The sequence below is a fragment of the Vipera ursinii genome (genome assembly GCF_947247035.1).
Source record: "Vipera ursinii genome assembly, chromosome: 14".
Taxonomy (NCBI): domain Eukaryota; kingdom Metazoa; phylum Chordata; class Lepidosauria; order Squamata; family Viperidae; genus Vipera; species Vipera ursinii.
Genome location: NC_139527.1, coordinates 299,515 through 312,682, shown reverse-complemented (window position 1 = coordinate 312,682; position 13,168 = coordinate 299,515). Strand labels below are relative to the sequence as shown.

At 61.5% G+C, this 13,168-nt stretch overlaps 3 protein-coding genes across 7 annotated transcripts; 1 reads left to right on the top strand and 2 right to left on the bottom strand.

Annotated features, from left to right (window-relative positions):
- Window positions 1-361: 361 nt before the first annotated feature.
- Window positions 362-5,201, bottom strand: HPS4 (HPS4 biogenesis of lysosomal organelles complex 3 subunit 2). Of its 4 annotated transcripts, XM_083373796.1 has the most exons (13): window positions 4,959-5,199; window positions 4,791-4,881; window positions 4,541-4,684; window positions 4,303-4,410; window positions 3,576-3,692; window positions 3,339-3,433; window positions 3,024-3,096; window positions 2,806-2,845; window positions 2,596-2,716; window positions 2,122-2,293; window positions 1,812-1,944; window positions 1,597-1,705; window positions 362-1,267 (listed from the first exon to the last, which is right to left on the bottom strand). In XM_083373796.1, exons 1-13 carry the CDS (start codon window positions 4,982-4,984, stop codon window positions 1,096-1,098), a joined length of 1,401 nt encoding a protein of 466 aa, XP_083229922.1. In that variant the 5' UTR covers window positions 4,985-5,199; the 3' UTR covers window positions 362-1,095. The 4 variants fall into 4 exon arrangements, with proteins under 4 accessions (XP_083229922.1, XP_083229923.1, XP_083229921.1 ...); XM_083373797.1 differs by lacking the exon at window positions 3,576-3,692 and having other exon boundaries at window positions 4,959-5,197; XM_083373795.1 differs by lacking the exon at window positions 3,024-3,096 and having other exon boundaries at window positions 3,339-3,692; window positions 4,959-5,201.
- A 49-nt stretch (window positions 5,202-5,250) lies between these two features.
- On the top strand, window positions 5,251-7,602 carry SRRD (SRR1 domain containing; the record flags this gene model as incomplete). Its single annotated transcript, XM_083373389.1, has 7 exons — window positions 5,251-5,381; window positions 5,501-5,541; window positions 5,849-6,072; window positions 6,164-6,262; window positions 6,393-6,544; window positions 6,817-6,862; window positions 7,137-7,602. The coding sequence occupies 7 exons, from the start codon at window positions 5,251-5,253 to the stop codon at window positions 7,326-7,328; spliced, it is 885 nt and encodes a 294-aa protein (XP_083229515.1). The 3' UTR covers window positions 7,329-7,602.
- On the bottom strand, window positions 7,596-13,136 carry TFIP11 (tuftelin interacting protein 11). Of its 2 annotated transcripts, XM_083373763.1 has the most exons (12): window positions 12,530-12,804; window positions 12,264-12,450; window positions 12,025-12,181; window positions 11,575-11,702; window positions 11,015-11,167; window positions 10,217-10,732; window positions 9,993-10,099; window positions 9,729-9,897; window positions 9,369-9,612; window positions 8,716-8,858; window positions 8,326-8,491; window positions 7,596-8,177 (listed from the first exon to the last, which is right to left on the bottom strand). In XM_083373763.1, the coding sequence occupies exons 1-12, from the start codon at window positions 12,739-12,741 to the stop codon at window positions 7,822-7,824; spliced, it is 2,538 nt and encodes an 845-aa protein (XP_083229889.1). In that variant the 5' UTR covers window positions 12,742-12,804; the 3' UTR covers window positions 7,596-7,821. The 2 variants fall into 2 exon arrangements, with proteins under 2 accessions (XP_083229889.1, XP_083229888.1); XM_083373762.1 differs by having other exon boundaries at window positions 12,264-13,136.
- Between the last annotated feature and the right edge of the window lie 32 nt (window positions 13,137-13,168).

Genomic DNA, 13,168 nt, shown 5'->3' with positions numbered 1-13,168 from the left:
TCAGGGGCAGCTGGCGTGGAAGCCGTGCAAGTCACGAGTCCAGGATGAGCTCCCAATGGCTCCTGCACAGGCTGCCTTGCTGGCTGGGGCTGACAGACGGCCTGCACAGACGGCAGCCGAGGCTTTTCTGCAGCAACTGTGAGCGCAGAGGGTATTTCCCCTCCGTGCCTCTGTTGCTATGCAAACATTCCTGCCTGGCTGAAAACACAGCTGTCCACAGCGGGGGGCTCCCTCCCGGGGCCCAGGGCTCTGCTGCTAGAGGCTGGGCTTCCGTTGGGGAGCCAGAGCTGGGGGTCAAGAGCACAGGACGGGCCCTCGTTACGAATGCAGGCTGGGAGAGGCACAGAGCAGAAGTCGGCAGCTTTATTCTCGGCTGAAGGCTGCATCTGAACCCAGACCCCTATTCACCCCCCCACCCTCCGCTGCTTTTCTACAGAACAAGCATTTCCAGAGAATCCAGAACAGTGGGGAGCCCCTTCTGCTTCTCAGAGGAAGTGCAGGAGAAGGGGCTGGAATCCCTTAGGGAAGCCCCCCCCCCAGGAAATGGGAAAGCCTGGAAGAGTGCCAGCAGCAACGTGGGTGACAGCAGGGTGGAGGAAGGTGCCACCACCTGCCACTCAGAAAGCCCCTGCCGGAGAGACTGGAGGAACGCCCTCAACTGCTGCAGCTCCCCCCTCCTTTCCTTCTGAGGGAGGGAGCAGCAGTCGTGCTCTGCCCTGGAGCCAGGTTGCTTTCCCAAGGCTCTGCCAGTGCAAGAGCCCCTCTGTTTTCCCAAGCCTGAAGGGGGCCAGGAAGGCCCTGGGGAGGTGGAGGGGCAGAGAGTCCCACCAGACAGCTCCCCCCGCCTGAAGATGGGAACAACCCGGGGTGGGCAAGACCCGAGATGAGGCTGCAGCTGAACTGCTGCTTGCTTTGGCTAAGAGGCCACAGCTTCTTCAGGCAGAGCCACCAGCGGGGGACCCTTGGGAAGACATGGTAAGGAGTCAGCGGGCCAAGGGCCTTCGGCAGGGCTCAAAAGCCTCTGCACCAAAACTGAGGCAGTCCTGGATGGGTGTGGAGTCCACGGAGACCTGCGCCAGGAGCGCCTGTCCGGCTTCAGAGCAGGTTCACCCCATGCTTGAGCAGCTTCAGCCTGGCCTTGCCGGGCAGACCGATAATGCTGTCCCGGGGGTTGGGCACCCCTGAGTTGTAGGGTGGTAAACCCCTCTGCTGAAAGTAGCTCTCCTGGACGGCGTTCCGGCAGCCGTAGACAGCCGTGGCAGCGTTTCTGAAAGAGTCAAGAGATGGGGAGGGGGTCTTTTGTGCTGGGGGAGCTGTGCAGAAAACAGTGGCAGAGCTTATTACAGCAACTGGGCCAACCACACGCTTGGGCAGCAGCTGCCTGGCAAAAGAGCTGGGTGAAATCAAAGCAGAGTTGTGACTGGCTTTGGTCTGCTAGACGGAGGGAAGGCACCGATCCTCTGCCGTCGCTTCTGCTTCTGTGCGCCACGGAGAGCAGGTGGGCTAATGGGGGAGGCAGCGTGCCGTGGTCTAGTAAGATCTCACCCAAACCACACGCCCCCCCCTGAGGCCCCACTGCCCTCAGCCCAGCTTTACCTGAGTGTCAGTTCGGAGGCTGTGGGTAGCTGCTCAAAGGTGGTGTGGATCAGGCCGGTGGCTTGCAGGAAGAGTTGGTCCTCGGGGCTTGTGGTCTGCAGGACATTGGCTGAAGGGACAAGTTGCACCATCAATGAAAGTGATGCTGGGACTGGAAAGGGAAGGCTGCCCTCCATCTTAGCCAGAGGCTGCCTCCCAGCCCCTCCCCCACTCACTGGTGAGGATGTTCTGGACGGTGTCATAGTGAGCAAAGTTGTAGGCGCTCCTGGACGAGTTGAGGGGGCCCTTGGGAAGGGTCTCTGCCAGGTGGACCTCCAGGCCGTTCAGGGAGGCAAGGCTGCTGTGATACTGTTGAGTTGGGGGGGGGGAGAAATATTTGTGGGAGGCCCTCTCCTCCAATTGTCCTATTTGGGAAGCTGCTCCAGGAGCCTGCCACAGAGAGGGTCCTGGAGGGCAGGGAAGCTGGCCTCTCTCCCTGCACTGCTGCCCTCAGAGCCTTGTTGGGGAGGTGCGCACTCTCCTTACCACGTCCTCCATGAAGTCTGCGGAGCTCACCAAGGGCTCTTCGGCCAGGAGGGCCAGCACCAGGCCCCGGACGTGGTGAATGTACAAGGCCATCCTCACCAAGTGGGCCACATCTGCCCCTCCTGAGGGAATCTCATCGCCTTTGCTGCTGGCCAGGTCCCTCTGGGACGCCCTGTGGAGGCACAGCAAGATAGCTGAGCACCTGCCCCGTCCCCATCTGCCCCCCCCGGAAGCTCAGCCTCCCTGCCACCCCTGGATAATGGCTGGCTGTCTGCACAGAAGGACTGCCCAGACTGGCTCCTGCCCAACCCATTAGAAGGTGGTTGGGCCATCTGGACTGGCACAGGGGGGCCAGAGGGCACCTGTGCTGGCCACAGAAGTGAGAGCGAGGCTCGGAATTTCATCAGAGAGCCTGATGGAGTCACTGGAGCCACAATGCCCAGCCTGGAGGGACCGTCACAATTCTGGCCTTACCTGGTCATCCATTCTACAGGCAGTTCCCGCAGGGCAGCTGCTTCGTCCTCCAGGAGGTAAACAGGTATGACACACACACCCGGCGGTAAACTTGCTGGCCCAAAAGTGGTCAGGGAACCACCTAGAGAAAAGAACAATTAAGAATCCTCGGGGTGCAGTGGGGCCTGGGGTGAACTACCCAGCGGAGCCAAGCCCAGCCCCACAGCTTACCCTCTTTGAGCTGCACTGTTGCCCCCTTTTTCGGCCCACTCTAGAACGGAAGCAGAGAGTTAGCCAGGTGATGCCAAATTGCAAAAAAGGTTATCGTTCTCAGACCAGGATTATTTCATGACACACACCCCCGCCCAAGATTATTACACCAGAACCACCCAAGTGATATTGCTACATTTTCTACCCTCCACCACCACAAGGGCAGAGCTACAACTTACACCTCCATCCTCTGTTCCCTTCTGCAGCAGAACTTTGGCAGTGAGCTCAGGTGGCAGCTGTGTACTGACCACCCTGCAGGGGAAAGGAAGGAGAGGTCACCCAGGGGGCCCACACTCAGTTATAAACCCCCATCCCTGAAGAACGAGGCCCGTACAAGACGGCCCTTGCCCACTCTGCCACCTGGAGGCCTTCATGTTGTATTGGGCACATGGGGTGATCCGATACACAGCCACGGTGAATCTGACTGTATTCGGGGCTGTTCAGCAAGGGCCAATGGAGGAGACCCTAAGCCTCAAGGCTCCCCAGATACTTACAGGCCTCTGTAGAGGATGCAGCCGGCCAACACGTGGCGAGAACGCTGGCAGCTCTGCAGGATGAGGGCAGCTTTCAACAAGAGCAAAGGGTCCACCTGTTGGGGAGGAGGAAGCCGGAGCAAATGACCTTTCTAGGCCCTGTGCAACAGCTAAAGGGTCCTGTCCCATCCAGCCCTTTCCACCGGGTGCCGTAAGAGACCGCAGGAAGTAACAGGCCCCAGCCCTCCCAGGAGGCACCTTGGTTTTGTCTAAGGCCCAGAGGGAGTTAAAAACCCGGTGAAGGTCACTGGAGCTTTGCTGCAGGTGGTTCACATACAGCTCCCACTCCCGGTCCAGATCCTCCTGTGAGCGCTCCTGGGAAGGACAGAGAGCACCGGTCAGAACCGGGGCAGAGGACAGCTCAGGAGACCAGCTGCCCAAACCCGCTGGCCGTGCAGAAATGCCCTCCTTTGGGAAGAGCATTCCCTCGGGGGTGTACCTGGAGGAGAAGCTTGAGCCGTGGCTGGAATGAACCACAAACTGATACAAGGCTGAGCACAACTGCCAGGACCTTTTCCAAACTGTTCCCCTGGCTGGAGGGGCAAACGACGCCCTGAGGCTTCAAAACATCCCTGGATGTCTCCCAGGGTTACACACAGCTCGCGCCCCGGCGATTGCTATGCACCTGCTGCTTCACGGACTTATGACAGGGGATGGTTGCATAGACCCACCTGGTGGTGGCTGGGCGTCACTTGCCGTCAGCTGCTGCCCCCCAGCAGCCGGCCAGCCCAGTTCAGGGCGGCTGCACTGATAAATGGCAAAGGCGGGTGCTCCCAGGGGAAAGAGCAGAGCCCCACCAGCCCTCTTGCAGGGCCGCAGATCATCCCTCAGGGATGCTACCCTCTGCAGAGTGCAGTCGCCCAGCACCCCCAGCTGACGGTCAGACGAGTCCGGAGGGGGGGGGAATGTGCAGCCGCCCACCCACCAGGTAGGCCCGAGAAGCCGGTCCGTTGTAGAAGCGGAAGAGGCCGACCAGCCGCTCCAGGAGCCGCCTGCAGCTCAGGTCCGAGAGGTCAGCGGTGCAGCCCAGGACCTGCAGGAGAGAAGGGCTAGGATGGACCGGATGGGATCCGCACCGATCCTTCCCCCCCCCCCCCGGGCATGCCGCGCTCCCCGCTCCCCCCCAGGGCCGGGAGCGAAGGGGGCTCGCGCCCCCCACTCACCCACAGGTAGCTGCCCTGCGCTTCCAGCGCGAACTTGAGCCTCCGCAGCCGGATGAGGCCCGGCGGGGAGCCGGAGATCTCCAGGGCGCAGCGGGCCACGCCGGCGATCTGTCCGCACAGCAGCTCCTGCTCGTCGCGGGGCGCCTGCAAGGCAGGAGGGGCGGCGGAGGCGGTGGGGCTGCCGAAGGACCCGGGAGGGAGGGAGGGGGGGGGAGGGGGGCGCCCGGGACGGGGGGCCACGCGGGGCTACCTGGCGCGGGTGGAAGCAGCAGATCCCGGCGCGGGTGGGGTCGCCCTCGCCCCGCACCTTCGCGGCGTCGTAGAGGAAGAAGCAGCGCCACCTGCGGGGACAGCGGGGGAGGGGCGGGTGTCAGCGGAGGGGGGGGCGGAGGGGCGCGGGGGGGGCGGGGGGGCGTACCAGGCGGGGGGGGCCGCGGCGGCCATTCCGGGCTCTCGGCGCCTCCGCAGCGGGAGCTACGCGCGGGAAGAGGGGCGGGGGGTCGGCGGGGGGGACTGCCGCCCCCGGCCCCTCGGCGGCTCTCTGCCCATGCTCAGAGGCGCCCTAGGCGGCCGTACGAGGAGAGGCCGGCGGCTTCCGCCAGGAAGTCACGTGGGCGGAAGCGCCTTCAGCGCTCCTCGCCCGGCTGAGCGGGCGGCGACGGGTGCCGCGGAGGGACGTTCCTGGCGTTTAGCGCTTCCGCGGTGGTGGCATGTCCGGGGATGGGGGCTGCGCGGGAGGAGGGCGGCGGCGGCGGCGGCGGCGGGGGAGACAGGGGGCGGCCGAGGACGAGAGCCCCGCGGCGGCGGGCGAGCGGCAGAGGCGGCGGCTGCAGGAGGCGCTGTAAGGACCCCGCAAAAGAAAGCAAAAAGGGGAAGAGGTGGGAATGGAGCTTCCACCGACAGGTGCAGTCTATCTCCGTCTTAGCCCCGAGTTCCTCCCTTCTTCTTTTTCTTTGGCAGCTCCGAATTGAAGGATTCCGACTTCTGGGACTCCAGCCGAAGTGAGGCTTTGCCCAGACCGCCGCAGCCGGGGAAGCGGCCGGGGCTGGGGGGCGGGGACTCCCCTCCCCGGAGACCCTTCTTGGGTGCAGCAGCGGGAAACGCTGCCGGAGCCGGCAAAACGCGCTTCCTGCCCGGCAGAGTCAAGTCCCTAGCTCGGCCGCCGCCCGACCCCCTCCACAGGGCAGCGCTGGGTGGGCGAGGAGGATGGAGCCTGCTTGGGGAGAGAATGACCTGGGAGGGGTGGGGAGCGTTCGGGTCCTGGCCTGATCTCCCCAGACCCATCTCGATCTTTTCCTCCTCATCCAGGATCCATCTTGAAGTCCCTCGGGCCCCCCCTGACAGTCGAGCGGAACGCCTTGGCAGCCTTGGGGGAGTTGCAGGAGGCCCTTCCGGGAGAATCGGACCCGACGGGCCCGGTGGGCAGAGCGGGGGGCCTGCGGTGTGTGTGCTACGGCCTCGGGAACTTTTGCTCGTGCGGCAAGGCGCGCCTGCAGCTGGCCTTCCTCTTGCTGCTGCTGGAAGAGCTCAAGGTTGGGGCTGCCGGCTGGGGGTGGGGGTGGAGGGGAAGGGCAGGGGAGACCCTGAGTTCGAGTCAGCCCCCTCCCTGCTGTTGCATTGCAGATTCCCCCAGAGATGTGCTTTATCTTTGACCCCATCTTTTCCACCCTGGAAACTGAGGTGCTGGGTGGCCTCGGCCTCACCGTGCTGCAGTGGAACGAGGTGAACTTGGGCGGGGGGGGGGGGGGGGGAGGTGAGCATGCGTGCCAGCGTGCAGAGTGCCTGCCAGCACAATCGGGGTCTCTTCCCTGAATTTGGCTCTGCAGTCCTTGGCACGTCCTTTGTTGCCCAGGAGGGGAAACGGAGCATCGAGGGCCCCACGCTCTTCTACATGATCCACTGCGGGAAGGCGCTGTACAACAACCTGCTGTGGAGCAACTGGTCTGTGGAGGCTCTCTCCCAGGTGGTGGTCATAGGGAACAGCTTCAGGGGCTTTGAGGAGAGGTACGCGCTCCCCCTGCCACCTGGGCAGGGAGCGGGCTGGAGTCAGCCGCTCGGCCTGCACGACCTTTTCAGGCCCTGGCTGAGTTTGTGCAATCCTGGCCTGTTGAACCAAACTGTGGATTCCCACACTGCAAAGGTGTGATTTGCTGATTTGGCCAGCCCTTTCCTCGCTCCCCTCCTGGCTGAAAGCTGCACAAAGACCTGCCCGAGTTTTGCTTCCTGCCCTCCACGTTTTCTAATATCCCGTCTCTCCCCCCCCATTCCCATTCTAGGCTGCTGGCCAAAGTCTTCCGTGAGAATTACAGCTACATTGCCAAGGTGGGTCTTCCTCTCTGGCTCTGGTGGGAGGGGCCCGTCTGCCCCCACTTTTAGAATCTGAAAGCCCCCTTCAGAACTTGCAAGCCAGAAGCCATGGGGCCAGCGCTCGGTCACGACGATCCTTGGGTGACCAGTGGCCTTGCAGAGGTCCTGCAGTGGGAAGAGCTGAAGTCGTTCCGGATGGCCTTCGGTGTTCGGCCACCGGTTAGCTCTTCTAGCCTCTGGCTGCCAGTGTGCCTAAACCCGACGCCTTCTTGCGCTCACCTGCGACCAGGTGCTGGAGGCGTCCCAGGAGGAACCCCTTCCGCCCCACCCGCTCCACCCCGATGTCTTCAACGACACATCCGTCCACCGCTTTCCTCTGGAGAAACTGAGGGGCCTCCCCCAGGACTGCTGGGCCTGCCAGCCGGAGCCCTTTTACCCAGAAGAGACTCAGCTGGAAATCATCAGAAACAAACCCCAATAACACCCCCCCCATGCACAGGAAATGGAGGGAACCGCAGCAATGGAGCCCAAAGTCCGAGGGCATGCAGTGAGCCCCTCCCCACAAATCCCACAACTCTTGCTTCTTGCTGAGGAAGTACTGGGAGGGGGGAGATGGAAAACAATGATGGTAGGTCTTGCTTCTTCCAGGATACCATGCCAGGATTTCTCCCAGAAACTGGAAGGGGAACTGGGTTGCTGTCAAACCCATGGATCAACTAACACCTTATATTGTAATCATTAAAAAATCTCTTGAACTCTGTGCCTTTTATTAACAGCCGTTACTCTTCTAACTTTCTCAAGCCCCTTCAATGATTTGCCCCCCACTGAAGGGTGGGCAGTTTTGAGCATTTTAATAGACAAACAACAGGATAAAGCAGGTGCTTCATTCACAGATAAAAGTCTGTTCGTCAGGGCTGCCTCTTTCCAGCCTGGTTTTCTTTTACAAGGAGCCCTAAGCACACACACACCCCCGCTCACTTGGCCATGTCGATGAGGCTCTGCAGAGAGGTGGGCACCCAGGTCTTCTCACCCTGCACGAAGACCACCCCCCGGTCAATATAGATGACGATGCGCCCAAAAGTGTAGAGCTGCTTTCCCTCGTGCCGCTTCCCGATGACGGGCATGAAGACAATATTGTGTTCCTCTGCTTTGGTCTGGATCAGGTCCTTGAAGTTCATGGGCACAGAACTGGCAGCCATGCCGATCCCACGCTGTGCCATGTTCTCGGCTTCTCGGCGCTCTTGCATGGCTTCGTACTGGAAGTCCTTCCGGCGTTCTGTATGCGTGAGGTAGGCGATGTTCTCCCGGGCACCGGGCTGCATGTAGCCCCCTGGCAAGAGAGGAGGAAAGGGATGAGGAGAGAGAGCATGCAGCCTCACATTTGCACTGCCCTCCTCCCCCGTGACTGGCCGAGACCCGGCCAAGGGTCCCGTCTTGAAGCATCGGCCTGCGTGCCCAAGAGCCCCCACAGCACCCACCGACACTGGAGGAAACGGCTCTGTTCATGATGTCCAGGGCTTCGTTGAATTTCTCCTTGATGGAGGGGTGGGCCAGCACCTGGTCGGAAAACATGGACTTCCAGCCCAGGTACCACTTGGTGATCTCCTCATAATTGGGGTTGTTGCTGAGCCAAGAACAGAGCACCTGTGGGGGGAGGGAGGGAGAAGACCACGGACTTTAGGGGCCCTTCCACACCGCCCCTGGCAACCCAAGAGTTCAAAGGCCGAGGAAATGCTCCTGAACAAGGGAAGGAAGGGCCACCTTCTGCAGCAAGGCTGAGGGACCAAGAGGCCCAGTGGCTTTAGGGCCCCAACCGCTTGGGGCACACGGTGGCTCTTAATCCCGGCCAGTCCCCGAGGGCTGCCCACCTGGAGCCACTTGGGGAAGAAGTGCTTCTCCAGGAGTCCCACCAGGCTGGAGACAGAGATCATCCCTTCCCAGTCCATCACCCAGAAGAAGGCGTCCATGTGCTGCTGGTGGGGGTTGATGATCAGCTCGTTGAGACACAGGCCTATGGGCAGGAAAGGCCACCAGTCATTATCTCAACCTCCTGGGGGGCACAGCACAGCTGCTCCCCCATAAGCAGTCCAGCCTTTATATTTTGCATTGCTTAAAATAACTGCTTAGTTTTCCAAAGCCTGACAATCTTGGGGGGGCTGCAGGGGGACCCCAAAAACTGGACCAGGGAGGAGAAAAGGAAGAGCCACAGCTGGAGCTGGCAGTTGTCTTCTCCCTTTGGGGGGATGATTCCTGCCTCGGCTCTAAATCTCCACATGGGGATCATCGACTGACAGCTAAGCTGGCCCTGATCCGCGGCAGATGAAGGCTGAAAGCAACGGCCTTCCTTTGCCAAGGCCAGATAGACAGTTGCCGGCCAGAATCTTAACATCTGGGATTTCAGGGCCAGACCACCCATCCCTGCCCACATTCATGTTCCTGAAAAAAGATGCTAACAGCCTGCCTGCCTGGGGGGGGAGGGCTTTCTCTCTCTCTCCCCTGCTCTGCTGAGAAAGGGACTCACCCAGTTTGGGCACAATGTTCTTGACCATGAAAGCCTCCCACGAGCCCGGGGTGAAAACCTCCTTCCAGGGCTGCAGAATCAGCTTGGCCGAGGAGTCGCTGGGGTGCCATTTCTGGAGGGCATTGGACAGCTTATTGCGGATGGGCGAGTAGAGGGGCTCGAGCCGGGCCTGCATCAGGGGAAGCCAGGGGTGTATCCACGAGTGGATGGGCACGGTGTCAGTTAGCGGGTTCCAGTTCTCCACCTAAGGCAAGGGTGGGAGGAAGCCCTGAGGAGAAGCGAAGAGCCCGGGGCCAGGGAAGGAGCTTCTCCTTCTCTTCCCAGCTTCCCCTCAGCAGCCCGAGGGATTGCCCACCGCACCTCCTTCTGCAGTTTGGGGAAGATCAGCTGGTCCAGAATGTTATCCAGGATCCACATTGGAACGATGTGCCTCCAGCTGTCGAGGAAGTCCACAATCGGGATGCAGTTGCGGGGCTGCCACTGGGCCACAATGTTTCGCACGTACGGCATCCACGTTTCCCACATCAACCTGAGGACCCAAGTGAGTAGTTCAGGGCCCAAACCGGCCCGTTTAAAGGCTCTTCTGGGGAAGGGCCTGTCTGCCCTTCCCTGCTGGAGGCTCACCTGTGAAAGGCATCTGAGCCGAGGTCCTGTGCGCTGTGGGAGAGCAACCGATCGTTCTCCAACAAGGCTTTCCATTTGGCCAGGATCTCTGTGCCGGCTGTGCAGTCCTGCAGAGAAAAAGGGAGAGATGTGGCCCCAATCCCAGGCCTGGTGAGAGGCGCATTCATCCCCAAGCCTTCAGAAGCTCGTTCGGAGCCGCAGTCGGAAGCCCACAAAAGCCCCACCTTGAGGGGATCCCAGTTCTTGAAGTAGTCCTTGACCAGAGGGAAGACGATGGCCACGGCCAGGTCCACGCGGTCTGACATCTGGTACTCTTCGTAGTACTTATCCTGGAGGGTCTCAAATATCTTGACGCACTCGGGGAGAGTCAGGGGGTCTTCGCAGTTGGGCTGCATCCGCCTTTCGCACTCTTCCACCAGCTCCAGCACCTCGCCGAGGTTGCGGATGTCGGTCTCCTCCCGCAAGAGCACCGTCTCCATCTTCTCGATCTCGTGGCTCAGGTTGACCACCATATCCCGCTCGTACTGCAGCTGCCGGTCATTCTGGATGATCTCCTGCTCTGTCAGGTCAATCAGCAGCTGCAGGTTGTGCTCCAGCTCCGGCAGGGAGAAGCTCTGAGACTTGGCCTCCTTGCCCAAGGCAGGCAGCTGCTGAGGACCGTCCTCTGGGATGTTGTGCTTCTGGCTGATCTGACTGTAGCTGTAGTAAACCTTCTGCTCACGGCCCGTCATGTCAATCACCTTCCAAGAGAGAAACCCCACGGAGTGAGGAGGCGGAGGGGCACAGTGGAGGAGGACTGCCAACTCAGAGTCATCTTGTAGGGAAGACGGGTGGCATAAGTGTGTAATAAGCAAACTTAGGCTGCTGCTGCTGCCATCCATTCCACAGCCAAAGCCCCAGGCAGGCTGCGAGCTCAGTCCACGGCAGAACCTTCGTTGCTGTCTTCCCTGGATGGAGCAGGACTGCTTAGCCCCCCCTTCCTCCTCCCCCCCCACCCACCTTGCTGCCATCCCCCGCCTCACCTTGACCTGTGCCAGCTCCTTCTGAGGGGCAGACAGCGGCTTGCCTGCCCTGCCCTTGGCTTTCAGCTCCTCCACCGTCTTGTAGGCATACCTGGGCTTTTTCTTGCCCCCGCTGGGGTCCTTCCGCCACTGGCTGAGCTCCTTTTGGAATTCCTGGGGGGGGGAAGGGAGAGATGTCAAAAACAGAGGCAGGCAGTGCGCAACCCACAAGGCACCCGTTTTTTTACTGAGATCAAGCGGGAGGTCGCATGGGGTGGGGGCTGCTGTTCCCCCAAGGAGGTGGGAAGCGACAGGAGGTGTTCCTTGCAAACCATGTTGGACAGCAGGAGGCAGAATGGAACTCCCAGACCTGCAGGTGTAACATCGAGTTGTGCAAACTGTGCCTCAGGCCTGAAACCTCTGGCATGAACCACTCGGACGCAGAAAAAACAATTTACCATATAGAAGCATAGTAGGACATTCCAGACGTCCTTGTTTTACTACAAAGCCGGGGTGGGGTGGGGGAGAGAGCCTTCTCCCACGCCAGCTCTAACGTGGCAAAGGAGAACACGGGGTCATACCTCCTCCTCCTCCTCCTCAGAGTCAACAATGGGGAAATCTTGCAAGGACTGTGTGGTTCGCTCCGAGCCGTATGCCCCAATCGCTGCCTTGCCTTTTCTCTGCTTGGCCTCAATGGGGTTGATGATACCTAGGAAAGTTCTTCAGGGTTAGCAAAACAGAGAGCTCCCTGCAGACGCCAAGGGAACGGCTTGCCTCCCAGGGTTGAGAGGCTCCATCGCTGAAGGTCTTTAAGAAAATACTGGACAACCGCCTGTCTGGGATGGTATAAGGTCTCCTGCCTCGGGCAGCGGGTTGGACTAGAAGATCTCCCAGGTCTCCTCCAGCCCTATCCCCTGAATTTTATAAATCGCTAATTTGGGGCGGCCGTGGATAAGCACGTGGTTTTCGGAGAAGCTGTAATGCAAAAAAGGGACTAAGGCAAAGGTGGGCTTGAGGGAGAGCCGGCCTACCTTGGGCGTTCTTCCCCAGCCCTCGGCCAGGCACGTAGCCCATCTTCTGCAGGAGCTTCTGCCCGATGCCCTTAGTGTGCCTCTCCCAGCTGCCAAAGTCCGCGAAGGACTTGCTGCCGCCCACGAAGCCCTTCTGGCTGGGCTTGAAGTTGCCGCCCTGCATCGGTTCAGAAGGGGGACAGGGAGGATGAGCACCGGGGGGGGCGGCGGAGGGAGGGGGGCGCCCCGGCCCCGCTCACCGTCTTCAGCTTCTTCGGCACCGCCTCCTTGGGGGGCTCCTCCGCCCGTGCCCCGCTCTCCCCGTCCTCCTCCTCCTCCTCCTCCGAGTCCTCGCCGGGGCCTTCCTCCTCCTCCTCCGCCGCCGCCGCCGCCCCCTTCTTCAGCCCGGCGCTGATGAAGCTCACCGGGGCGGAGTAGTCCCGGGACCTGGGGGGGGAGGGAGGGAGGGCTTTTAGGGAGGGGGCCCCGCGCCCAGCCCTCCCCGCTCCCGGCCCCGCGCCCGCACCTCTTCCCGCCGAAGCTGGGCCTCTCCTCGTCCGAGTCGCGCTCGGCCCACAGGCCGTAGATGGCCTCCTCCTTGGTCTGCCGGTGCCGGTGCCGGTTGGGGTTGAACTCGTTCTGCAGGTCCCACTCGCTGATCTCGAAGCTCTCCATCTCCACGCCGCCGTCCTCCGCGCCCGCCTCGCCGCCGCGCCCGTACAGGTGCGAGAGCGACATGATGCTAGCGAGGCACCGAGAAGCGCCGGAACCACCGAGCGCGGCCGCCACAGCCCGCTTCCGGCGCTCAGGGAAGCGCCTGCGCCTGCGCGGGAGGCGGCCGCTCTCTCTCCCCATCTCGGTGACCCGGCGGGACGGCTCGGGTGCTGCGGCAGCCTGCGCGTGCGCAGAGCGGCGCTTCCGCTGGCGTTTGGGGGGGTGGGTGGGGGCCGCAGGGACGGGAGATGGGCGATCTTTAAGCCGCCTCGTGGAGGAGTCTTGCAATTGCCCAGAAGGCGGCCGGACCCCCCAGCTCTGTCTGGCTTCCCCTCCTTGGAATGCTGCTGGTTGATTGATTCCTGGGTTTTGCCACCCCTGGAGGACACAATTCCTGCACCCATCAGAAAAGGCAGCTTCCTCCCTCCCCCACAGAATCCAGCTGCGGCTC